Here is a 25,114-nt window from a genome sequence, read left to right as displayed (position 1 = left end):
GGTCCATTGTGTTTCCTTTCATGAACGATGTAGAACTAGCCCAAAGTCAGTAAGGCCACAGAAACATTTACGTGTAGAAGGAGGCATGAACAGTGACTGGGTCACAACAGTATGGAACAGTATAACTATACAACATTTACAGCATTCATTTTTTCCCTGGTGTTTTTTTTCCGCAATCCCTATCTGCAAAGAAAATCAGAACTGCATGTGCTGGTGTGACATGACATCGTTGATTGGGGCAAGAATCCAGCAGGGTGTAAAGCATAGGTTGAGGAAACTGAAATAACCTAAAACAATTTTTTTTATTGTAAGGTCAATAGATTAAGAGTATACCAGATAGGCAGTTGACTGAAACACAAATATAATTCACTACTGCAACACAACCGGTATAAAGTGTTGTAATGTGGTCCTCGATTTGTTACCAGGCTGTTTTTAGTTTGTTACATTTATCAATGGAAACAATGCTAACCAGCTTAGCTGATAACAAAAAAAGCTATAAATAATGCAAAAAAGAAACAGTTTGTATATTATATACAGAACTGATCACCTTTATGTTTTCAGACTTACAGTCAGCCAAAAAATAAATAATAACAAATATTTGTGACCGAGATCAATCTAATCTCAACTTTTTTTCGTTAGTATTGACCAGTGACCCACATGTTTGGTGTTTCTACAGGTCAGACTGCAGAACTTCCCAGGTGGTTGTAGCTAATATGGTAAACATGGAGGGTTGTGACATGCCGAAGGTAACACACTTAACAAATACTCCTACTTTGAAATCCCAGGCCTCGCCCAGGGAGGGTGTGCCATCACAGTTCCCAGCTACTTCCACTGGGAGATGATGTGACAGCAACAAAAGGCAGCTTTATAGCGTGGGTGGATTCTTAAAGGTTCAGTTTAGAATGGGACATTTCAAATGATGTACAGTCCTTATTCTAGCTTACATCACAGATTAATAGGGTGCTCTCCAAACCACCCAAAATAACTTCCCTCATCACCTGAATGTAACCAGAGTGCCATGCCTCCTTTAGCATCCCTAACCTTGATTCCACCCCAAATAGATTTGTTTTTTTCAATTTAGGGGCAGAACGCTTACTTGAATGAGAAGTAAAAAGGGAGAAAAAAGGAGAGCAAAAAACAAACAGTCCCAGTTACTCTTATTTCACTCAATGGCTTTAGTACCTACATACAACAGTCTAATTTCATACACCACGTAATAAGCAAATATCTAATTCCAAAGTCTTTGCAGTGAAAGCAGTACCCTTCTATAAAACATTCGCTATCATTTACCAATCAAATGGGCTCTGATTAACATTTCCTTCTCATGTTACGGAGCTATACGCAGGATCATGATTCGCTGAGCAGGACGTCGCGCTCTCCCCCAGTTGGTTGGATTGTACACGTCAGCAGTCAACAAGTTGAACCCAACATGTATCACAGTCCTATCATCCTCTTCCTGGTAGTATCGTGTTGACACAGTACAACTACTTCGGGTAAGTAAAACAAGCTAACAACGGACAGTTAACTTCCCTTTTTCTTAACCGCTAAATGTACACGTAAGTTTTATGAAGTTGGTCAAACCGCTTGCTTCTACTTTTCTACACACAGGTGTTAAAAACAAGCGGCAGGAGCGACTGTGTAACAAATGACACGGCTCTCCTCTGGAAAGCCCTCGACATCTTTTTTAGAGCAACCGTCAGGAAGCGTTTGACACACGGTTCAAGAACTGTCACGCGACAATGGAGCGTTCATGAGGAGGAGCGCGAGGACGCAATGTTGCACGGAAGTTTGTGGCGAAGAGGCGCGCGACAAGGTGAATGAACGCCACTGCTATTTAACTCCGGAGTGTGTTTTTACTTAAAGAAAATGAGGTTTCGGCTGCTCAAGAGGAATCTGCTCGCGCTTCTCGGCATTTCATTCGTAGTTGTTACTCTTTTGTTTTCAACACGCGTGTTATTAGTTTCTGATGACACAAGCGGACCCGGTAACACCGTAAAAAAGAACCCGGGCGTGAGCTCTAGTGACCCGGTAAAGTTGAACTTCAGGTCGCTGTCAGAGCTAACTCAGTCCGTTTACAGTGCCAACTTAAAGCAGTCTGTTTACAATGCAGACAGATTTCCAGGGGACCCTCGGCTGGTGCTGGTTGTGCAAGTCCACAACAGACCAGAATACCTCAGCCTGCTTATCAAATCTTTGGCCAAAGCTGCTGAGGTCCACAGCTTCCTCCTCATCTTTAGCCATGACTATTTTTCAGAGGAAATCAACACAATTGTTCAAGGGATAACTTTCTGCAAGGTACTGCAGATTTATTTCCCCTTCAGCACTCAGCTGTATCCCAGAGAGTTTCCTGGGCAGGATCCACGAGACTGCCCCCGAGACATATCCAAGGACAGGGCTCTGGAAACAGAATGCCTCAATGCAGAACACCCCGACTCCTACGGTCATTACAGAGAAGCCTTCATCACTCAAACCAAACACCACTGGTGGTGGAAGCTGCACTTCGTGTGGGAGCGAGTGCAGGCGATGCAGGGCTACAGTGGCTATGCAGTATTTCTAGAGGAAGACAACTACATGTTACCAGACTTTTTCCATTTTTATAAATCAATGATCGAGTTCAGAAAAAACAACTGCCCAGACTGTGACTTGCTGGCTTTGGGTAACCATAATGGCCTGGATGGTTTCACCGCACTATCCAACAAGGTGTTGACCACAGGCTGGATGTCCACCAAACACAACATAGGCATGGCCATATCCAGGGAGGTGTACTACAAGCTGATGGGGTGCAGCAATGAATTCTGCACGTACGACGACTACAACTGGGACTGGACTTTGCAGCACATCTCTGGAACCTGCATATCGAAGCCCCTCAAAGTGGCGGCAGCACTGGGCTCCAGGGTTCTTCACACAGGAGACTGTGGACTTCACCAGAAGGAGAACTGCAGACCAGAGTGGGCCGCGCAGAAGGTTGACGAAGGACTTCAGAAAGCTAAGGCCGGCCTCTTTCCTCCATCACTTGTCCTCGATGGTGCAGAACCGGTGGCGCACAAAGCGCACATGAAGAACGGAGGATGGGGAGACATTCGCGATCACATCCTATGTAATAACTACGCCAAACGACTCTGAACTGCGACTTTTTAACATTCTACAGGTGTGCCATCTGAAAAAGACTTTTTCAGGCTTTTTAGGGGCTGCATTGGGTTGTCTTCGCTTTCAGTGTTTGGTTTTTGTTTGTTTTCTTTTTAAATGATCACCCCCCAAAATTGGACCAAATCACATCTAAACATACTGCATTGTTCAGCACAGTAAAGACAATATTTTTTTTCTTAAATTACCAAAGATGTATGGGTGCCAACACCTTTTGTTGAAATTTGTTCTGTATGCTGCCTGCAAGCTCAGTTCAACTGAATGTCAGCAGCTCTCTGGGTTTCCTACAAGCCACAAAATTAGACTATATATATATTGCACTTTGTTGTAAACTGAGAGTAAACCATATCCAGAGTGTGCACATATGCACTGTCATTTCTGAATTTATTTGCGAATTCTGTAACTTGGAGCACTGCACTCATTTATTTACATTTACATTTCAGTTTGTTGCAACATGATTTTTACACTGTTATTATCAAACGTTTGAAATTAAATGTTTTTACTCATGTGCGTCTTTGGTACGTTTTAAAGTAAAGACGTGTATAATTCAGACTTACAGCTTTAATCAAAGTGTGAAAGACAGTACATGAGGAACGTTGCAGCATCATCTTACAGCAGATGTTTGTAAGCTAGCTGTTGGAATGAATGACTTTGTAAATGGAATTTTCTTTGTAACATTCAGTGTCTGTCTGATATAAATGGGGATCTCTCTTTTGGGGTGAAAATGACAATTTAATCAGTTTCCAACTCCCTGACTTATTGATTCCCAGTTGTAAAAGCAGGAGGTGGCTTATTCTCTTTCTGATATGCAAAAGTGAACTATTTGGAAGCAGGATCAGGGTCTTGTAATGCTGCATTTCTACATTAGCACCTTTTTATTGTTGACAAAATGGACTAAATGATAATGTAATTATCTGTTATGGTTCTATAGAAAAAATCTTTTTCAAGTGCAAATGTTGGGTGAATAAAACTAGGTGTAATGATACATTTAGTGCCTTTAAGCTGACCTAATATGCCTTTTCTGCCTGGCCTTCTTTTAGAATAGATTTTAAAGCTGTATTGTTAACATTGTTTTTGACCAGAAATTCCAGTAATGCAGAATAACATTTGTTTTGATAGTTTATGGTCTTTCTCCATTCGATATTTAGGGAAAGTGAAATGTGAATGTTGCTTTTTACCAAACTGTTCAGTCTGTAGTTTGTAAAGAATATTTTTACACTGGCATTGTGTATACTATAGGTGTAATACCTGGTGTGATCTGGTTTTGGTGCACCTCTGTGTGCTCTCTAACAACTGAAATGAATGTGATAATGAAATGATTCCTACAGTACACACAAGTACTTTATACACAACACTTTATCTGGTGTATGTGTGTGTACCTGTTGTTTTGCTGATTCCTGACTTGCTGAGAATGAGACAAACTATTTTTTTTGTCATTGTTTTTATTGTGTTGATATTAATGATCTAGCTCATTGCTCACTTTTGAAGGATGATGGGAAAATAAAATAAATGTTATCCCTTGTGACACTTTTCTTTTACACTTCTAAACATACTGCCATTAATGTATTCACTAAATAATGCTTCAGTTACAACCAGTTATTGTAATTGGTTCTTCCGGGAAACATTCCTAAGAATTTAGCGCTACATAGAAGTATGTCCTACTGGTCAGTGGGCATTTATACATATTGAATGTGTTTTTGTACTGGTCATCAAATAAAAATGGCAGCGTTTCAGACAATCAAAGATCAGTGTGTATGCCATGGGTGTCTGTTTTTGTTTGGTTTTTTTTAAAGGTTATTCTTGGGAAAGTGATGCTTTGCATATACTGGAAAGGTATTTCCAGGAAATTGTTGGAATATAATGTAACACCTTGAAACCATTAACAAGGCACCTCGGCAGATGAAATAACCCCAGGTGGAAGGTCACATCTTAAAAAGAAGCTTATTGTTGCATCTTTATAGCCTTTGTAGTGTCATGCTAAAAAGTGATTTTGGGGATTTGCCAAACAACGGATTGCTGTTATTTAAACTATTGTAATTCACAGATTCCTCTATAATTTGCATTATATACATCGTTTTGAGCCAGAAAGTATATTCTTGTCACAAGGTTATTTGTGGCTAGTCTGCTATTGCCAAATAACTTCATTTTGGCAATAAATTAAAAGCGGCATTGATATAAAATAGATTTTTCAAGAGAGATCTGGTCAAAAGGACATCAGAAATTCGACAAATATAACAGATATGTTAAGTGGCCAAAAAAAGACTTGATTAATTACGGTGTACAGCACAGGGGTCCAAACTGCAGAGTCATTCGGATACTTGCAAAGCAGGTTTTCTTAGTTTTAAATATAACCCACTTGTAAATCCAGGTGCCTGCAGCTTATTTACCAGCATTACACATTAAATCCGCACAGAAACATCGGCAGTCACTATTTTGGCTTATGATGGCTTTTTTGGGACGACACCGGCCACCCGGAACCCTCGACAAAACAGAAGCTCGTTGTCCGGGATGCATGTCAGGTGACTGAATCGGGCTTTGTCATTGGCTATTTACTATGCCGTATTTATTTCCGGAAGTAAGTTTTGTAGTCTGAGAGACTTTCCAATAAGGCTATTAAACGTCAGCTCTATAACAAGCTCCGACAGGTAACAGAACAGTTTCTATTGTATTTGAATATGTTCAGTTCACTTGTCTGTTTAGAAGGCAGCCGTAATGTCTTTTTAACGAATCCCGTACGTTTGGAACTGTACATAGTGTTAGCCGTTAGCGGCTGTTGTTAGAAGCTTACGTAATGCACTTTAGTCAAGAACAGACAAGAAAAATACTAAACGAAACGGTGTACACGGCATCTTAAAGTAATGTTAACGATTTATTGGTTTCTCACAGTAAGTTTGGTTAGTACTTAAAAGCGCTTTTTTTGGAGTGCTGACACGGATACTTGTAGCCACCGTGATGGTGAAATAACGCTAGCCAACGTCACAGATTTGTTAGCTAGCGCTGCTTGATATTTAAACAACTAAGGTTGTCATCCACGTAACTTGTGGCATTTTAGCGTGTCAGTCATCTAAATCGCCTTTATCTCAACTGTTAACTGTTTGTCACACTGTTCCTCTGTCTTGTAGGTGTGTATTCATTCACAGGATGGCACACTGGTTTCACAGAAACCCACTGAAGGCGACAGCTCCTGTGTCCTTTAACTTCTATGGGGTGGCAGGGAGCCCAGCAGCCAATAAGATATGCAAGTATGTCTTATCTCCACCTGATACACCGTGAGCAGGGATATCACAATGGACTGTGTTCGTCACCATGACCACAGTTGGTTAATAAACTGCTATGTATAGTTTCTTACCCTCTATCAATCCGGTTGTTCAGTCTGACGTCACTAGCCGTGTCTGGGCCTAAACTCCGCTGCAGGTCCATATATCAAACGATCACTGTGGCATTACTGAGAGTTGAAAAACTGTCTAAAGTCTTTCATCTTTAATAAAATGATCAGCGTTCTGCTCTACCAGGTGTAACAATTGAGTTTAACATCCAGGCATCCATGAAAACGGAATTTATGACATTTAACGGAGTTAGAAGTTAGCAGGGAGTTAGCTCGCTAGCTTCTATCTAAATACAATATAGCATGTCCTGACTGCGGGATTTTGGAAACAAATTAAAACGTACAGCTCTGTTATCACTTCCAGCATAAATGAAGACAGAAAACTAAACAGCAGTGACGTTTGTAGGGTTACTGAAGTTGGGCTAGCTGGTATATAATGATGTGCTACGTGACCGCTAGCGACACAGCTATGTTAGCATAATATAAACAAGCTAACCTTTTTCCACTCGATAAAAGTTAACGTGAGTGTTCTCGGTGGTCAGGAACAAATGTAATCGCATGGCAGGATGCTGTAAAAGGACCAAACTTCAGCCAGGAGAACACCTGAGATAATCCATCCACAATACGAGGTTAGTCATTCATATACTGCAGCATGGGCTGGGCTGTAGTTACATCCTAAGGTTTTAAAAACTGAGCTTAAATAAATGATTAGTGGTAATAAAAGCCGAGGGAGGTCAACAGTGATCACTGACTGTTTTAGGAGCTTTTTGAGATTAAATAGAAGAAAATACAAAAGATTAAACATGTTAACAACACACAAGCCATATTAAACTCAGACTACTTTAGGCCCGGAAGTAGGATTCGTCGCGTCATCACTGAACAATCGGATAGCATTTGACCATTACTATGCTACTGGTACCATTATTTGATCACCTAATCTCAGTCGCCTCACTGCTAAACAACAATGGCAATGATTTGTTCAAATGTCAATCAATTTTCCTGTAGACTCCTGGTGGAGCATAGGGCCGTTTCTGTAGCATGATTGTTTTATTTATTTTTTTAGAGGGTGGGGTTGCTAGCCCATGCTCAACCCTCCTCCTTTCTCATCCTGGACTTGGGACCAGGCAATGGTGGAGTTTTGTTCAAATTTAGTCTCACTGAATATGGCTGTCCACAAAGCAACAGTACTATCTGTGATATGTTCAGTGACCTGAGGACAACCAGAGCGAGGCTGCTGGAGATGTTCACTGATATCACCTGCAATCCTGAGATCATGAAGAATGCCACAGATGCATACTTCTCCCTTCTTCAAGGTTTGTTCACCAGCATTTCAGGGTATCTTTTTATCTTTTTCCAAGATAACTTTAGATACAGATAGGATATCAAAGTTATGGCCTAGGGGCCACAGCTCTGGCTATAAACAAATTTTAATTTGGTCTCCATAACAGTTTAGGTTCTCTATACATTCTTGCCTGCTTAGCTTCATCTGTAGTCTGTACAGAAATGCATACCCAGATCGCACCTGCAACTTTTTGGTGTAGACAGCAAAGTCGATAAAGGAAGACAGATTCAAGAGAGAAATAACTCCTTCCTTCCCATCTTAATGTTTGCCATGAAACAGTCTTGATTTTCAAAGACTTCAAAAACAACATTGTATTTGCATCTAACTGAGTGTGGCCCTTTGAAACTGGTGTCATCTCTGAATTTGGACATCCCTGTTTGTCAGTAGTGAGGACAAACTGAGACAGAACTCACTTTTTATATCCAGAGAAGATGGCTAATGTAAGGAGCTTGAACAGAAGGCGACTGGACTTCTATAAGATTTTTCAAGATATTCTTACCTCTCATTCAAGAGGCTTCTTCAGCTCCCTGATATTTAAAACCTAGTGGGGGATTTTCCTTTGGAGAGTCATTGACGCACTGTTAATATCGTGTGTTGTCATCATGAGCCAAGGTGTGAAAAAAGGTGTGCATCATTACCAGCAGAGGTTTCAGGTGAAACCATTGCCTCACCATGTGACTTATTGGGATGTAGGGGGGAGGTGGGGGGCTCGGAAGGGATCTGAAAACTACATTCTAGGTGGCTGACAGTTGGTGTCATAAGCCTCCTGTTCTGGACGTAGATGACCTCCTTTCACTCCTCTTTCAAATAATCTGTCTTCTCTGTCCAAAATGTGAACGCTGGCATCCTCAAAAGAGTGACTGCTATCCTTTAGGAGCAGATGTACAGCTGAGTCTTGTCCTGTTGAAGCGACTCTTCTGTGTTTATGGAGTGGCTCTTTGGTTTCTAGCAACTGAGGAATGAATAGGAGAATGCACAAAATGTATAAATACTGTTGTATGTTGATGGACTAGTGTGGCCATAACAACAGGTTTTCAGCATTTTACTCCTTGTAAAAACGACACTGATCTTCCACAAACGTGCAGAACCCTATTGATAAAATTTGGGTCTGACCGCGTAGTGGTTAACATCCTGTATTAATCTACTAATCCTATATCTGCTTAATGTTTCACATGATCTAATACTAACATAAAAATGTAAGACTGGGTTTCCACCGCATCAATACTACAATGCAGTGTTTAAAATACATTAAAGTCTGAGAACCACTATGTTTAAAACTATACCAACATTACAGTGACTTTAATAGAATATCATATTTTTTATATTTGTATTTTATGTTGTTCTGTTACGTTACTGTAATGTTTTAGAAAAGTCTCAGTGTGTGGTTATTTTGACACCATAGCACAAACCTGTCACGCTGTCACCAACTGGTAATGTAGCAAATGTAACAAGTGCAACATGGAGATGATGGACCAGATTTATGAACTGCATCAGCGTAAACTGGTGTTAATAAAAAAATTTTTTTAAAAAAGGACCCAGTGACAAGATTGTGTGTAAGACTTGGGAATTTATGCAATTGAGGCTGCTGCTTCAGTCGCAACTGTGTATTTCTAAGAGTTCCCTTCTCATCATCACTTGCATATACACAGATCCTGCTCTTGTCTAGTAATTGCCTGTATTTAACCTCCTAAGATCCAAACTCTTTCATGGCATGCATTTTTAATTTCTCTTTGACATTTAAGCTGATTGGGACCTGATGAATGTAAAAACAAAGAATTACCTGATTTTTATTATTATTATTATTATTTTAACCTGATTTTTGTTTCTGAGAAAAATGAGATCGACATATGAGGACATTGGTTTTGAATTTCGATAGAACAGTGGCAGTATAACGTCCTCGTAAGTGGATATCAGACCCTTGTAGAGCAAAATTTGGTATTTTAGTCAACCCAAAATGTGCTGTCCACATGTGGACGTCAGGTCCTAGGAGGTTAAATAATGTAATAAATAAATTGTAAATGAGAATGTTTTGTTTTATATTACCCAGTTCAATGGTTGTGAATTGTGTCTCACTTATTTTGCTCTGCATCTAACCAGCAGTCTCTTTGCCCGTCTTTAAAAAATCTTTATGATGCATTAGGCTTTATCATGCCCTTGGATGGAACTACACAGGAGAACAAGATGAGGTTCATCCAGAACTTTAAGTGGACCGATACCTTACAAGGAAACACGCCAAGGTAAGGACACAGAGGGAGTACTTCTAGTCTAAGAGTAAGTGGAAGACATCTCGTTCATGTTTAATGATACAGTGATGTTATCTAAGAGCTAGCAGCTTTAAACATTTTTTTAAACATATGGGGCGATCGTGGCTCAAGAGTTGGGAGTTTGCCTTGTAATCGGAAGGTTGCCAGTTCGAGCCCCGGCTTGGACAGTCTCGGTCGTCGTGTCCTTGGGCAAGACACTTCACCCGTTGCCTACTGGTGGTGGTCAGAGGGCCCGGTGGCGCCAGTGTCCGGCAGCCTCGCCTCTGTCAGTGCGCCCCAGGGTGGCTGTGGCTACAATGTAGCTGCCATCACCAGTGTGTGAATGGGTGTGTGAATGGGTGGATGACTGGATATGTAAAGCGCTTTGGGGTCCTTGGGGACTAGTAAAGCGCTATATAAATACAGGCCATTTACCATAAATGAAACATTACAGAAAGACTTCTGATATGAAGACCTCTGGGCAGAGCTGATGACTTCTTAAATTGGGAAAAATACATTATAATACCCAATTGAGTTATTTTCAGTATTTGTTGTCATGAGTGGAAGAATTTATTTATTTATTGATTAGCATTCAAATATCTCAATGAATACAGAATAAAGATCTTCAAGAAAGCACGAGACAAGGCTAATCAAAAGGTACTGGCTGAAGCACATGCTTATTATGCCAACCCTTTTAACAAAAGATCATTTAGCATGCAGCTCATGTACATGGGGCTCAAAGCAAAAGAGTAAAACGAAACAAAAAAACCCTTCCTCCTTAGCTAAGTAAATACAAATAAATTAAATTTCATAACAATAATCAAACTGAATGAACTGAATGTACCCATCTAATCTAGGCGGTGTCTTGCTGAGTCTAATCCTGTGTTATGGTCTGTCCAGCAACATAAAATATTATCTCAAATGACCACGTAAAGGTTGCTTGCATAGAAAAGTGGATTAGCAGCTCGCTGGCTTTTTTTTTTTTTTTTCTTCTGTCTTAACTCACCGTCTCTCCCTACTCTCCTTCCAGTGCCCAGCAGGATGCAGTCTTTGAACTGATCTCCATGGCCTTTAATGTTGCCATCTGGTACACAAAGTTTGCCTCAAGAATGGCAGGAAAGGAAAAGTAAGAGCCTTTTTGGCTTCTTCTGTGAAACTATTCTGCATAAATGCATTTTACAAATTACTTTAGTTTCATACTTTAATACCTCATCAAAAACAAAGGACGCTGTGACTAATGTGAATATGCACAGAATATCATGACTTTTGAACATAAAGTATTACAAAAACAATGTTAGGTGCAATATCTGACACTATTTAATTGGTCCATCTATACATGCATACATTCTCTATCACAGGTCTAACACATAGAGAATCACCACTTAACCTAATGCCACTAGTTTCATTGAAAGGTTTTAATTGGTTTAAATGACCTTGAAATCATTGCTATTATTTGTTGTTGTTACTTTATTTCTGCTCATGTTTACCTGTTACACAGTGTATCAGAGACAGAAGCGAAAGACGTTCACCGAAGCTTAAAGGTTGCTGCTGGAATCTTCAAAAATCTTAAGGTGAGGGAGATGTCAATTCTTTCCTCAGTGGAAACTGGAAAGGTTTTATTATACAAACTGACGCTTAGGACAAAAAGTGGATGCCGATCAGTGCAGTTCCCCTGCAGAAAACATTAATGACACACTTTACCTCCTTTTATTACAGATGAAATAATTTAGACAGTTTTTAACTCTCATTGATGCCGCAGTGTTCGTTTGACTTTGGGACCTGAAACGGACGGAGTTTAGGACCCGGATTACTCCCCGAGGCTCCTGACTACCGTAGCCGTATTGCTCTGACAATCCATCTGGCGGTGTGGCTTCGTAGCTTACCAAAGTCATACTAAAACATTTTTGACAGATTTTTGAGCACCGTGCACCACATAAAATCGGTTTGAGGTCATTAAGCACAACCAGAATTCATACATAAGGCGCATTGTCGATTTTTGAGGAAATTAAAGGATTTACCCGCGCCTTATAGTGCGGAAAATACGGTACTACAGTTTTTCTTTCTTTTTTTTCTTCTTCTTATTTTTAGCTACAAGCAAATAGATTGAGGGATTTAAGACATATAAGCTATAGGTTTTATTTATTTATTTATTTATTTATTCTGATATCTTCTTTACAGGATGTCCACATCCCTCGCCTCATCACTCCAGCTGAAAAGGGCAGAGACCTGGAGCCCCGAGTCATTGATGCATACATCATCCAGTGTCAGGCAGAAGCACAGGAAGGTAACGACAGTGATCACTGTGCAGTGATCGTGCAGATCGCTGATGATATTGTTCCTCTCATCTCTGATGTTTAAGATGGTCATTAAAATCTGTTATATTATAAAATATATGTTATATATTATAAAAATAAAAAGGCTTACTCTGCAAATAATCTGACAGTTAATGGCCTGAGTCAGAATCCATGTTACACTGATAATCATTAATCATCAATCATCACTGACACAGTGTGCCAACGTTTGGTTCTTTCCTCTCGTTTGTTTTTACAGTGACCATTGCCAGAGCAATTGAACTGAAACACAATGCGACAATCATCGCAGCTTTGGCATTTGAGACTGCAAACTTCTATCAAAAAGCTGGTCTGTACTTTTGACACAAGTAAAATAAAGCTTTTTATCAACCTTATTGGTATGGCACCTTTAGAAACAGTTTATTAAGTATTTTGACAGACAGGGAGAAGCAGGATCGACGATTTAAACAGAGCACCAGTCTTTACATTTAGGTGGGAAACATTAAAAAGAAAAGAAAAACAACTATGAATAAAATTAGACAAGGTGTAATGCCAGCATGTAAAAGCAAGTCGGACTTGCTTTTACATGCTGGCAACGAATGAAACCAACAGGAAGCTGAGCTGCTGCTTTCTGAACCGGCTGGAAATGAGAAAGTGACTTTTTGTTTGAGCCATAGAGGAGGAAGATGTAGCAGTCGAGGCTTGAGAAAATAAATGAAATGTAGTGGTTTTATTTTCAAGATGGTTGAAAGAAGCAAGACTGGACATCTTGTCGGAGGGTCTTCGCTTTATAAATACAGCACCTTGAGGCAACTGTTTTGGTGATTTGGGACTATGTAAATAAAATTGAATTGAATGAAATGAACTGTTCAAAGCTAAGAGCTGAAACTCAGGAGAACTCTCAGTCAGCATTTCTGACTTTGAGGTATCAAGTTATAATGTATGCCTTCCAACAAATGAAGTCACTGAGGCAACTGTGCTTTCTGGATGACCAGGCACAATGGGAAGCTTTCTGGTTTGTTGACCAAGAGCCTAGAAAATAAAATGATGGTTACTGAAAAGATATGAAGGTCAGTTTTCTGTCTCTGCAGACCACACACTGAACACCTTGGAGCCAGAGTGCAGCAGCAAGTGGAGGAAGTATCTCCAACTGAAGCAGCTCTTCTACATGGCTTATGTAAGCTAAAGTTTGCAGCACAGCTTTAGGTTAATAAAACAACTATTCTGTTTACAGAATTCAAACAAACAAAGTGTTAAGATTGTTGTCATTGAGTTTGTGTTTGCAGGCGTACTGCTATCATGGACAGACACTGCTGGCAAGTGACAAATGTGGAGAAGCTATCAGATCTCTCCAGGAAGCAGAGAAATGTATGTATGCATGTTGTAATGTGTAAAGCAATTACAGAGATGTAAACAAGCACGTCGAGAGCGCAAACTTTCACCCAGGCAGCTCACTCTCTGTGCAGTATTTACTTTAAAGGGAATACTATTGTATTTAATATATACGAGCAACGTCATACTAAGAATCCCCATATATCATTCCCTACGTGCCTTAAACCTGTTAAAACAGTCTTAAATAGCTCTGTATGTTTCTATGTTGAAAATACACAAATCACAGTTTATAAGGTATAAGACTTTTGCACTAATAAATCATTGATTTGACCTTGAAGACTGTAAGGCAAGCTTGAATGAATTGCTAACCAACTCTGCACTCCTAAGTTTGATTAGAATTCAGACAAAACAACAACACACGCACACAAACACATTCCCTTCTCTGCAGAGGTAAATGTGACTTTGCTCATTACAGCACAAGTCTTATGTTAGGCTGTGGTCTGATAAATTTGTAAAGCTCCTATTTCTTCCGTCTTTGCTTCTAAAAGAACTGTCCGTCGTTTAGTGTTGTGTGCGTTTTAAAACCTTTTTTTTTTGCGTTGTTATTCTTTTGTAAATTTAGTAATTTTGTAATTACTAAATTTTGTAATAAAGTACTTCATTAATTGTGTTAATCAGAAAACGGAAGTCCATGCCTTACAGAAGACTGTTACTTCTGTTCTTTGCAGACTGCAGTGCTTACTCAGTGTTACCTGCTCACTTGGCTTCAGTCATGTAGGTCAGCGGTCCCCAACCCCCGGGCCTCGGACCGGTACCGGTCCGTGAGCCGTTGAGACTTGAGGCTCAGGGCTGAAATGTCTGGTTTTCAGCGTTATTTTGTCATCGTTTTTATCGTTAACTCGGTTTTCCTGGGTCTTTTCACGTGTGTTATGAATAAATCTTCTTTTTTTCGGTACCGGTACTAGTTTTATTTTGTTGTATTTATCCGCGACACCTTAAAGGCCGGTCCGTGAAAATATTGTCGGGCATAAACCGGTCCGTGGCGCACAAACGGTTGGGGACCGCTGATGTAGGTTACCAAACAGGAGCTTCCTGTGTGATTGCTGCAGCAGATCTTAGAGTTGTGTTTGAATTGTTTCCCCTTCTTTGTTCCCTGGATATATTTTGTGTTAACACAACAACATCTGCGTGTAGGTTACTCCCGCGCTGAGTCACTATGTAAAGAGTACCGTCAGACCAAAGGCCCAGGTACAACGGCCAAACCATCGGAGCAGCTGTTCTTCCTCAAGCTGGGTGGCCTCATTAAAATGACGCTGGAGAAGTGCCAGAGAGAAAATGGCTTCATGTGAGTCAGCCAGACCCCAAACACACACACACACACACACACACACACAGAGTTGTGGCTCAGATTCTACACTTTCCCCGTCACACATGTGACGAGATGATGCAATGTTTATGTCGTGGTTCCCGTGGCACTCAGGAGTCAAACTCTGAGGACATGTTTTCAATCATTAACAACACATTTTCCACTCACACAAAGGCACATTTGTGTGTCGTCAGATTAAACAGTCAGCTGGCTGCCCTGAGCTTCACCTGCACAAACGCTCAGCTTCGGGTTTATGTTCCTGTGAATTTGCATGTGTTCATCATAGAGATAGCTCTGTTGGGCGTCATTGTCAAAATATTATTTTCTCTCATTTTTTTTTTTCACCTGAAACTAACGCGTGACCTCACTATAGTGCCCAGCTGTCGCCTGAAAAGTTAAATATATTTGCATGTTGGAGGTGAGCGGAGTATTGTTCATTTTTCCACAGCACTGGCCCTGCCTGCTGTATCGCCACAAAACCCGCCTGCTTCTAACTGCAAATGAATCGAATAAACCAAAGAGCATTTTTACACTACAAGCTACATTTGTCCCATTCACACACATTCATGCTTTTACTCTTATCACATAGAAACACCTCAACATGAGGATTAATGTAGGGTCTTTTACAGTTTAAAGCGTTGGTGTGATTTCGAGCTATGTAAATAAAACTGGACAGCCCACTCTACCTCCTAGTTTATAGCCATCCTTATGTAAACAGTTGTTGATGCCTGTTCCTGTTTGTACAGTAGCATCTAATTTCAGTATAGCACACATTTCATTGGTCAGCAGTTTGGTGATTGTTGTTTTCTTCTTCTACTTTGCGCTTTAATGCCAGTCACTCTGTAGATGCATAAATGCCACCTGCTGGTGGCTAGAGGTACCTTTCCTGTGTCAGGCACAGGTAAAAGCAGGGAAAACATTGAATTTAAGACAAGAGATACTAGAACTAAGTCTATGTGTAAATTACTATGACCCTTAGTCAAAGGAGCTTGCAAAGAAAAACGTCTGGACTTCTTTAAGTTGCTTGAAGACGTTTCACCTCTCATCCGAGAAGCTTCTTCAGTTCTAAGGTCAAATGGTGGAGAGTCCCAGATATAAACCTAGTGGGAGAAACCCCCCACAGAGGGACAAAAGGACCCCTGATGATCCTCTAATCGCCTGAGCCAAGGTGTGAAACTGGGTGTGGGTCCCAATCAGCCAGAGTTTCGGGTGTGTTCATTGTGAAACCTGGCCCCACCTTATCATGCGAATTCCTGAGGTCAGATGGCCCAGGATGTGAGTGGGCGTTAAGACGTCTGGGAAGGGATCTCAAAACTGGATTATAGATGGCAGAGAGTTGGTGTCGTAAGCCCCGCCTCTGTTCAAAGATGGTCGCTCACAGTGGACATAGATGGCTTCTTTCACTCCTCTTGCCATCTATGTTCACAATGAACACACCCAAAACTCTGGCTGTTTGGGACCCACACCCAGTTTCACACCTTGGCTCAGGCGATTAGAGGATCATCAGGGGTCCTTTTGTCCCTGTGTGGGGGGAAACTCCCACTAGGTTTATATCTGGGACTCTCCACCATTTGACCTTAGAACTGAAGAAGCTTCTCGGATGAGAGGTGAAACGTCTTCAAGTAACTTAAAGAAGTCCAGATGTTTTTCTTTGCAAGCTCCTTTGACTACGATAACCTGGATGACTGAGAACCTTCACAGACTATGACCCTTAACTGACACAGGCTGATAACAGTGTGACAATAACATCTGGCAGTTTTGCAAAAAACTTTTGAGTTGTGAGTTAAGTTGATCACAAACCATTTAAAGACCCAGCTGACAATGATTAAGTGAGAACCACAACAGAGGATTCCCATTTGCACGGTTAAGTCTTGTACATATTTAAGTTACCCTTAGAAAGGGTCTTTGTAACAACAGGGAAAGCATTCAAACATGAAAACCTGAAATTCTTCCTTCTACTTGTTTCTTTGGACAGATACTTCCATAAAGTCCCGGCTGAGCCGCCGCAGCTGGACATGAAGGCGAGCTACGGCCTGGCTGAGCCCGTCCCATTTGAGCTGCCACCTCTCAGTGAGCAGTGCACTCCTGAGGTCTACGCCACCTTCGATCTGACAAAGGGAGCCAAAAACGACAAGGTACACACCAAATCAGTTATTTATTCTAGATTATTTCATAACAATGTTATAGTTGTTGGTGGTATTATAAATATTACTTGATGTGCAGGCCAAACCCAAGGAGGAGGAGGTGAAGCCAGTGAAGGAACCTGACTTGAAGCCTCAGAAGGACACAGGCTGCATCCTCTCCTAAACTTTCCATTCAGTACATTTTCAGCCTGTTTCACGACATCCATTTACTTTCCTCACATAACTCCAGAGATGCTTTCTTTTCTTGCAATATTTAGTCCTCATGTTGTACATTCATCCTAGACATGTATATTACATTTAGCAGTTATAACTGTCTAAGTCAGAGCCAGTTATGTGACCAGATACTCAAAATGTCTCACTCTGTGAGAATCACTTTTAATTAGGACATGAAAATAAATAAGCCTTATGGGTCCCATGGTTGTGTCAGTGGTGCCTTCAGCTGCATTGTAAACTGGTCGCACTGATTATAGATAACTCAGATAATGGAAACTGACTTATTAAAGAGGCTTAAAGTGGCCTAAAACATAAAAATGCAGTAGATATTTAAACTTTGATATTGAATAGTTAGCACTACATATAAATGCAATGTAATTAATCCAAAAGAGTAAATGTGGGAAACTGCACTCCGTCACTCTGCCTGTATATCTGGGAATAAGATAATTGAAACTGTAAGTTTTTAAATTGCATTTTACGTGTCCAGAACATCGTCATTTAAATATTTACACTGATCAATAGGAATCCCAATCAATACTGGACAGACAGAAAGGACGGCACATGATTTTGCCGTTGAGTTTGGTTTTCTTTTAGCTGTAGTAGCAGTTTACAATCAATATTTACATCACGACTTATGTATTATAGTTTTTGTACATGACATAGCTGTTTTCTACTTTGACTGTTCATTTAAAGGAACTATATTATTATTATTATTACCTGTGGCTGAATCATTCTTTATCAGGTTGTGAATTTGTGTCTGTTATCCCTTAAAACTAAAATTTTAATTTATTTGTGTTTGTGGTAATTTATCAGACAATCCAAAACACTTCAGAGGGTATTAAGTCCAATCACGTTTTTGCTGGTGTTGGAGTCAATCGTACTGTTTCAGTGTGTGAACTGATGCACGAACAGCTTACTTTCGTTAGATGTTCACGTGCTGTTGTCAATAGTTGACAGTGTGCAGAAAGCAGGCCCTATCATCGACATTTGTACCTTTGTGTGTGACTTGCTTTTGAAGAGCTGCTTCAAGGAAGTTTCTTATATCCATCAGACTCTAACAACTTCAAAATAAAAGGTCTAATAAAAAACAAAAGTTAAGTTACTAATTACTGGAGAAACAAAACTGTAATATTCTCCAACTCATTTAACCTTGGTGTATATTTGCTTCCCTGATCTCACCATTGGACTTTTTATTGAGTTGTGCACCTGTTTTCATCCTTGTGCTTTTCTTTGCTTTGATTAGACTGGATGTCATTACACTTAAAGCAGTGAATTTATCCAGGAGGTGTGGCAGGACTCTGATATGTTCCACATCCTTTTTTAAGACAGCTGTTTGTCATTAGGGTGTGCCACATCACCGGTTTTACATTGTGCCCTCTTGCAGCTCTCCCCTCCTCTGATGGTGTCTTTCATGTAAAAGGTATTTCAAATGGTATTAAATATTCCCTTAAAACTCACTTTTTTCTTCTTGGCTTTTTGTAGATGTAAAAACAAGACTGTCACATCATGTCCGCAAGAGGTCAAACTGACACAACTGGTCTAAAGACTATGATAAATTTTTTTTCAACACAGAAATGTTTTGTGAAAGAAGAGTCATTATTTTCATACCCAAATAATTTGGTTATGATGTACAGAACAAGTTGTTTTATCTGCATAGCAAATGGGACAAGAACCATCAGGTACATGCAAAACACAAAGCTTTTCCTCTTAGGTCCATGTGTGTTTGAACAACATACGACTTGTAATTTTATCTCTACAACAAATCTACACACCAATCTGCCAGAGGTTCCTTCCTATTGAAAGGGAGTTTTTCCTTCCCACTGTTGCCAAGTGCTAGCTCATCGGCGTTGTCTGATTGAGGTTTCCTCTCTGTCATTATAAGGTCCTTACAATACAAAGCTCATTGTAGTGACTATTATTTTGAAGTTTTTTGCCATATAAATAAAACTGAACTGAATGGATTTGAAAAACTGTGGCAGGCAAACTGTGAGAATTTTTCTATTTCGCCTTCCTCACCCTAGCACACGAAATCAACAAAGTAAAAATTTATACTTGGTGGCCGATATAGTCAGATTGATAAACATACATGGCGAGGCTGGTGTTGCATGCAAGTCTGGCGAGAGCCATTATCTAGGTGGCGGACAGCAAAGACAAGGTTTGTCATCGGCCATGCCTGTGTAGCCAAGAAGACTCGGTTTATAAACGCAACAGCTAAAGCTAAACAGTTAGCATAGCTTACCTGCACAGCATCTGCCTCCAATGTGTAAACCAGACTAAGCTACCTCAGTGGTAAACAGATTGTTACTACAGTTCAGTTCTATTCCCTCAAAGTTGGTAAGTAAAATTTATTTATGTAAGATAGGAACATTATAATATTGTAAAGATAACAAAAGTACAGAATGAAGAAAAAAATCTTAATTACACAAAAGCAACATAATAAACAAAAGATTATCCAAATGACTGGCTGAATAATAATAATAATAATAATAATAATGGATTGGATTTATATAGCGCTTTTCAAGGCACCCAAAGCGCTTTATAATGCCACTATTCATTCACTCTCACATTCACACACTGGTGTAGGCAAGCTACGGTTGTAGCCACAGCCATACCAAATTACTATTAGAGCTGGCCTGCTGGTATTATACAGTGCATTTCCTGCTAATACTACAAATCCCAGAATACTCTGTTGGTGTTCTGGCGCATCAGTCACGACAGGACCCATTAACACCCTGGTCGTGTCCAAATTCATGGGCTGCATCCTCCTGAGGATGCATTTGTAGGCCGATTACGTCACAGCGACGCGCCGAAGGCTGTCGTAGACTCCTCCGAATGCAGCCGACAAATGTGTCCTCCTTTTCCCCAAATTTGAAGGATGGGTCGGGTGTGTCCTTTCTTTTTTTTTTTTTTTTTTGCCTGTCCCGTTTGGATCTTTAAAAAAGGTGTATGATGAAAGTTTGCGACGTTGTGTGCCCAGAGAAAAAGCAAGCATTTTCAAATGTCAGCCTGAGCAGAAACACAGTAGCTGATCACACACCTGAAGTTGCCACCAATCTATATAACCAGCTGATGGAGAAGGAAAACAATTGTGTTGCATTCTCCATCTCTGTTGATAAGAGCAGTGATGCCTCTGATACTGCCCAGCTTTCAGTCTTCATCCGTGGTGTGGACTCAAATCTCTGTGTTACGGAGGAACTTTTAGGATTAAAATCAATGCATGGCACAACCACAGGGAAGGAAATATTTGATGAGGTTTCCAAATGTCCAACTGAAATGAAGCTGCCATAGGAAAAACTTGTGGGGTTAACGACAGATGGTGCAGATGCGAGCGGAGAACTGTGCAGGTGAGCTAACTGTTTATAACTGCATCATACATCAAGAATCACTTTGTGGCAATGCCTTTATGTGTGAGATCATGAGCGATCTCGAAGCTTCAGGGGCGGGGGCGTATCATCACAGACATGTATGCTGCAGTGAGGGCTTTTAAAACTAAATTGTGCCTGTGGCAGAATCAGATGCTACAAGGAAACCTGGGCCAGTTTCTCTGCTGCCAACCAATGAACAGATCTCTACTGCTGTGTTCCCATGTGCACAGTTTGCTGAAAAACTCTGTGTACTCAGTGCTGAGTTTACCCGGCGATTTGCCAACTTTGATGCCCAGAAATGTCGATTTGAACTGCTCAGTAATCCTTTTGCAGTTGACGTTGCAAACGCACCAACAAACCTCCAAATGGAGCTGATTGAACTCCAGTGTAGTGACACGCTGAAGTCAAAGTATGATGCTGTGGGCACTTCACAATTTCCACATTTCATCCCTGACACAATGCCTGGGCTCCGCACCCACGCTGCTCAGATGCTCTCCATGTTCGACAGCACTTACCTATGTGACCAACTATTCTCCTCAATGAAGATGGCCAAAACATCTCACGGGAGACGTCTAACCGATGAACACCTTCACTCAATCCTGAGGATTTCCTCAGCTCAGAGCCTGAGCCTAGACATTGAGGAACTAGCATCCAAGAAGAGATGCCAGGTATCTGGCTTGGACACATCAGATCAGTGTGTAGCAAACTGAGCTATAATTAGCATTTTCTTTGTGCACTTTTTCTTGCTACTCCCAGACATGGGCTTGAATGGTTTCACGTTCAATGATATTTTTATTAGATAAGTGGTTTATTATTGTTATTTTTCTATTTATTATTAGCCTGGGGAAAAGGTTTACTGTTAAAATTTAATTCAGAAGGCTGAAAATACAATTTTTATTTAAGAAATAAATTCCACTGATATGTTATTTAATTGGAATTTCAATTTTGCATGTGTGCAATATTAAGTTATATATACTTTTATATAAGTTATATATCGTTTAAACTGAATATGGAACAAGCAAAGCTTGTCCCATATTCAGTTTTTCAGCAAAACTTGTTTGAGTCTATAAGAAAAGGTTCCTTATTATATATCTGGAGGAAGATTTTTTTCAATAAATATTAATGTTAGCCCACGACTTTGTTCCAGTTTGAAATTTTGGCCCACTGTGTATTTGAGTTTGACACCACTGCCCTATACTCTAATAACCCTACAGTCTGGTGCTACCAGATAATCTGGTATAGAATTTGTGCTCTGTCATTTCTCTGCTGCTTGTCTGAGCTAGTAAGGCTAACCTGGTTATCTAAGAATGGCGTGATTGCCAGTATGTGCAGTCAGACTTTACTGAAAGAAAATCTAACTTTAACAGCAGAGTGGCTTAGCATGGCTAAGCTGTGATATTCAACACGCCACCAAACCTGCCTCCCAAGCCCAGCCCCTTGAATTCAAGAGTGAAACTGATTGTGTTGGAGCGACTTGCCTCTGATAAGGTTTGTGCACTTCTGTATTTGGCGTCTCAGGTTTCAAGTCAGATCCTGTATCCTGTAGTTGTTTTTCTCCACAACGCAGAGTCAGCATGGATGGATGTCTGGGACAGCAGTGACACAGAACAATGACTGGATACTTGTCCTTTGGAGCAATACAGAAACACTAATGTAACCCGAAGAATGAACAACCAGGAAGTAAGTGCCGTGATAATGAAGCAAACATAGCTGTTAGCTTAGTTTGTATTCACAAAATGAACTTTATCCAGTTGTCTGCCATGACTCTGTCGCTCCGGTGCAATTTGTAATAGTATTGTAAATGCAGTGAGTATAACACACAGTACTTAGATGATATGCTGTGAATAAATAAAAGTTTTCTGATGCGTCAGACATCAGCAAACACCACTGAAACAAACTTTGAGGGTCCTGCTTCGGCCAAAGAGAGGAAGGTGATCCACTTCTCCAGCGGTGAAACTCTTGTAGTTGAAGACAGCGAGGAGGAAGAGGTGGAGACGTCAAACAAAACTCCCTTTGAAGAACCTAAACAGAAGGTGGGTATCTGTTTGGGGGGGGAGACTTGTGGTGAATATTTAGCAACAGTCAGTTCATGTGATTGCTTCTGTCTTTTTTCTTCTCAGACTCGGCTATCGTTCAAGAATGTGGCCATTCTAGTTGGGAGGTTTTCACTGCTGGGTATGCCATGTTACATAATCAATACAGAAGCCAAGTGACTGTAGAGAAGGCCCTGACTTTAGCTTTTTGTGCAGGCTTCACTGAGTCTCCACATTTTCTGTTTCCAAATTCAGCCTGTGACTTCCTTGGGGAAAGATTGGCTGGTGCTCTTGGACTCAGTGCAGCCAAATACCAGTACGCGATAGATCGTTATCAACATGATCACAAGGTAATGTGTTCACAAACATTCAAGCAAAAAATAGAACTTACTCTATCGTCTATCTTATAAAAGGAAAATAAGTTCACTGTTTAACCCTCTTCAGACAACAAACAGTCGAGCTTCAGATGACCTCAAGAAGGGACAGGCAGAGACCGTGACACTCTCTCCCAGGTCTGATTGGAGTCATTACGGGGCCACAGGAGATGTAAGCTGTCCTGCCAATCCCCAGGAGAGCTCTGATGAGAAACAAATGGCTGGAAAAGAAGGATGTCACAACAAGGGCTATCAAGCGGACGAGGAGCACTTGAAATGAATCTCAGAGAAGAAAAGCAAAAGAATGTGAAGTCCCCAGGATGGAATGTTACAACAACGTGAAGAATAAAAAGCTAACAAAACAAACTAAAACATTTTCTGTGTCTAACTACCAGTGCAAGCTTTTTTCACCGTTTATTCTTCCCAATCCTGGCAAAACTGAGATTCTTACTTCAGCCCCTTTGCCAACAATATCACTGTCTTATTTCTGACCAAAAATTAAGATGAGATTGAGCTCATCCAGTCTTATTACCTTTACTTAAGAAATAATGCAAAAATCAGACCTTCTTTGATTCCCAGTAAGGTGGAATCTCTAGTAAACACTTTCATTTTCTCCTGTCTTGATTATTGTAACTCTCTACATCTTATTCCTCCTTAATCCATCTTCAGTTGGTCAACAAAGCAACAGCTAGACTGCTATCAAGAACTAGCCTGCATGTGATTTGATTTAATTAAAAAAAATGTTATTAACAGCATATAACTCCAAAAACATTAATAACCTCCGGCCTCTTCAAAAATGTCAACATCCATTGAACTCTACTGTCAAATATCCACCAGTCTTGATCAGTATGGCACTTCTAAATGTTCGCTCTCTGCTGAACAAGTCTTTTATTATTAATGATTTAATTTTAGATAATAAACTTGATTGTTTATTTTTAACTGAAACATGGCTGGGTTCGGATGCACCAGTTGTTCTCACTGAGGCCTCCCCACCAAATTTTAATTTCTCTTTTTCTATTAGAAGTGGTGAGAGAGGTGGTGAGACTGCATCTTTAACCAACAACACAGTCACCACCAAACACATTTTATTTAATCATTTTACCACTTTTGAATTCCATGCTATTGTTTTCAGCAGCCCTCCAGTTTTATCTGTCACAGTTTATAGACCACCTAAAGACAGCGCTGCTTTTATCAAGGAATTCTCTGAATTTTTAACAAACATACATTCAAAATATAACATGATAATTTTAACTGGTGATTTTAACCTGCACACAGATAATCCTTCTGACTCTACATCAAAAGAATTCTTAAACATTCTTCACTGTTTGGATTTTACCAGCACGTCACGCAGCCGACTCACAACAGAGGACACACTCTGGACCTGGTCATCACCCATGGGCTGTCCACCAGCGTGTCCTCTGTTGTTGACTTGGCTGTCTCTGACCACTACTGTGTGTTTTTTAACATCACCGGTTTTATTCAGCGGGACACCTCGGTGCGAACTGTGAGGAGGCGCTATCTAACCTCTGAAGTGGCTGCAAATTTTACCAGGGTTTTAGACGAATGCCCCCCTGTGATTTTATTTTTAATCATTTTAACAGCAAACTGAAGAAAAGCCTTGACTCCGTTGCTCCACTCACCACCAAAAAGATTAACGTAAAACATGCATCACCCTGGAGAAACGAAGAAGTCAAAAAACTCAAAAGAAGTTGCAGGGCAGCAGAAAGGAGATGGAGGAAAAATAAAAATACTATCAACCATCAAATACTTTGCGAGCAACTTAAAGTGTACAATAATACACTAAGGAACTCAAGAAATTCATACTTCGCCAAAATAATCAGTAATAACAAAAATATTCCCAAGGTCCTCTTTTCCACCATAGATCATTTATTTAACCCTGATTTTAACAGCTCCAAAAGAACCCCCACAGACTCGCTCTGTG

General features: G+C 40.3%; 3 protein-coding genes across 9 annotated transcripts; all 3 read left to right on the top strand.

The window, feature by feature from the left end:
- Positions 1–1,406: 1,406 nt before the first annotated feature.
- Positions 1,407–18,857, top strand: brox (BRO1 domain and CAAX motif containing). 6 transcript variants are annotated; one of them, XM_005724772.1, is made up of 14 exons: positions 1,407–1,493; positions 1,609–1,813; positions 6,267–6,386; positions 7,676–7,782; positions 9,952–10,048; positions 11,085–11,180; positions 11,553–11,625; positions 12,233–12,338; positions 12,605–12,694; positions 13,437–13,522; positions 13,632–13,713; positions 14,872–15,022; positions 17,019–17,178; positions 17,267–18,857. In XM_005724772.1, the coding sequence occupies exons 3-14, from the start codon at positions 6,286–6,288 to the stop codon at positions 17,348–17,350; spliced, it is 1,233 nt and encodes a 410-aa protein (XP_005724829.1). In that variant the 5' UTR covers positions 1,407–1,493; positions 1,609–1,813; positions 6,267–6,285; the 3' UTR covers positions 17,351–18,857. The 6 variants fall into 6 exon arrangements, with proteins under 6 accessions (XP_005724829.1, XP_005724828.1, XP_005724830.1 ...); XM_005724771.2 differs by lacking the exons at positions 1,407–1,493; positions 1,609–1,813 and adding an exon at positions 5,648–5,789; XM_005724773.1 differs by lacking the exons at positions 1,407–1,493; positions 1,609–1,813 and adding an exon at positions 5,806–5,876.
- Positions 1,820–4,666, top strand: LOC102205382 (alpha-1,6-mannosyl-glycoprotein 2-beta-N-acetylglucosaminyltransferase). Its single transcript, XM_005724770.1, has one exon. It carries the CDS (start codon positions 1,867–1,869, stop codon positions 3,121–3,123), a length of 1,257 nt encoding a protein of 418 aa, XP_005724827.1. The 5' UTR covers positions 1,820–1,866; the 3' UTR covers positions 3,124–4,666.
- A 3,293-nt stretch (positions 18,858–22,150) lies between the features above and the next one.
- Positions 22,151–23,544, top strand: LOC102204932 (protein FAM177A1). Of its 2 annotated transcripts, XM_005724769.2 has the most exons (6): positions 22,151–22,253; positions 22,333–22,445; positions 22,637–22,798; positions 22,886–22,940; positions 23,054–23,148; positions 23,243–23,544. In XM_005724769.2, exons 2-6 carry the CDS (start codon positions 22,431–22,433, stop codon positions 23,450–23,452), a joined length of 537 nt encoding a protein of 178 aa, XP_005724826.1. In that variant the 5' UTR covers positions 22,151–22,253; positions 22,333–22,430; the 3' UTR covers positions 23,453–23,544. The 2 variants fall into 2 exon arrangements, with proteins under 2 accessions (XP_005724826.1, XP_005724825.1); XM_005724768.2 differs by lacking the exon at positions 22,151–22,253 and having other exon boundaries at positions 22,260–22,445.
- The last annotated feature ends 1,570 nt before the right edge of the window (positions 23,545–25,114 follow it).

The sequence above is a fragment of the Pundamilia nyererei genome, unplaced genomic scaffold (assembly GCF_000239375.1).
Source record: "Pundamilia nyererei isolate P.nyererei 1_Seehausen unplaced genomic scaffold, PunNye1.0 scaffold00013, whole genome shotgun sequence".
Classification (NCBI taxonomy): Eukaryota; Metazoa; Chordata; class Actinopteri; order Cichliformes; family Cichlidae; genus Pundamilia; species Pundamilia nyererei.
Note: the sequence above shows the minus strand (reverse complement) of the source record. Positions and strands in the feature narration are given on the sequence as shown.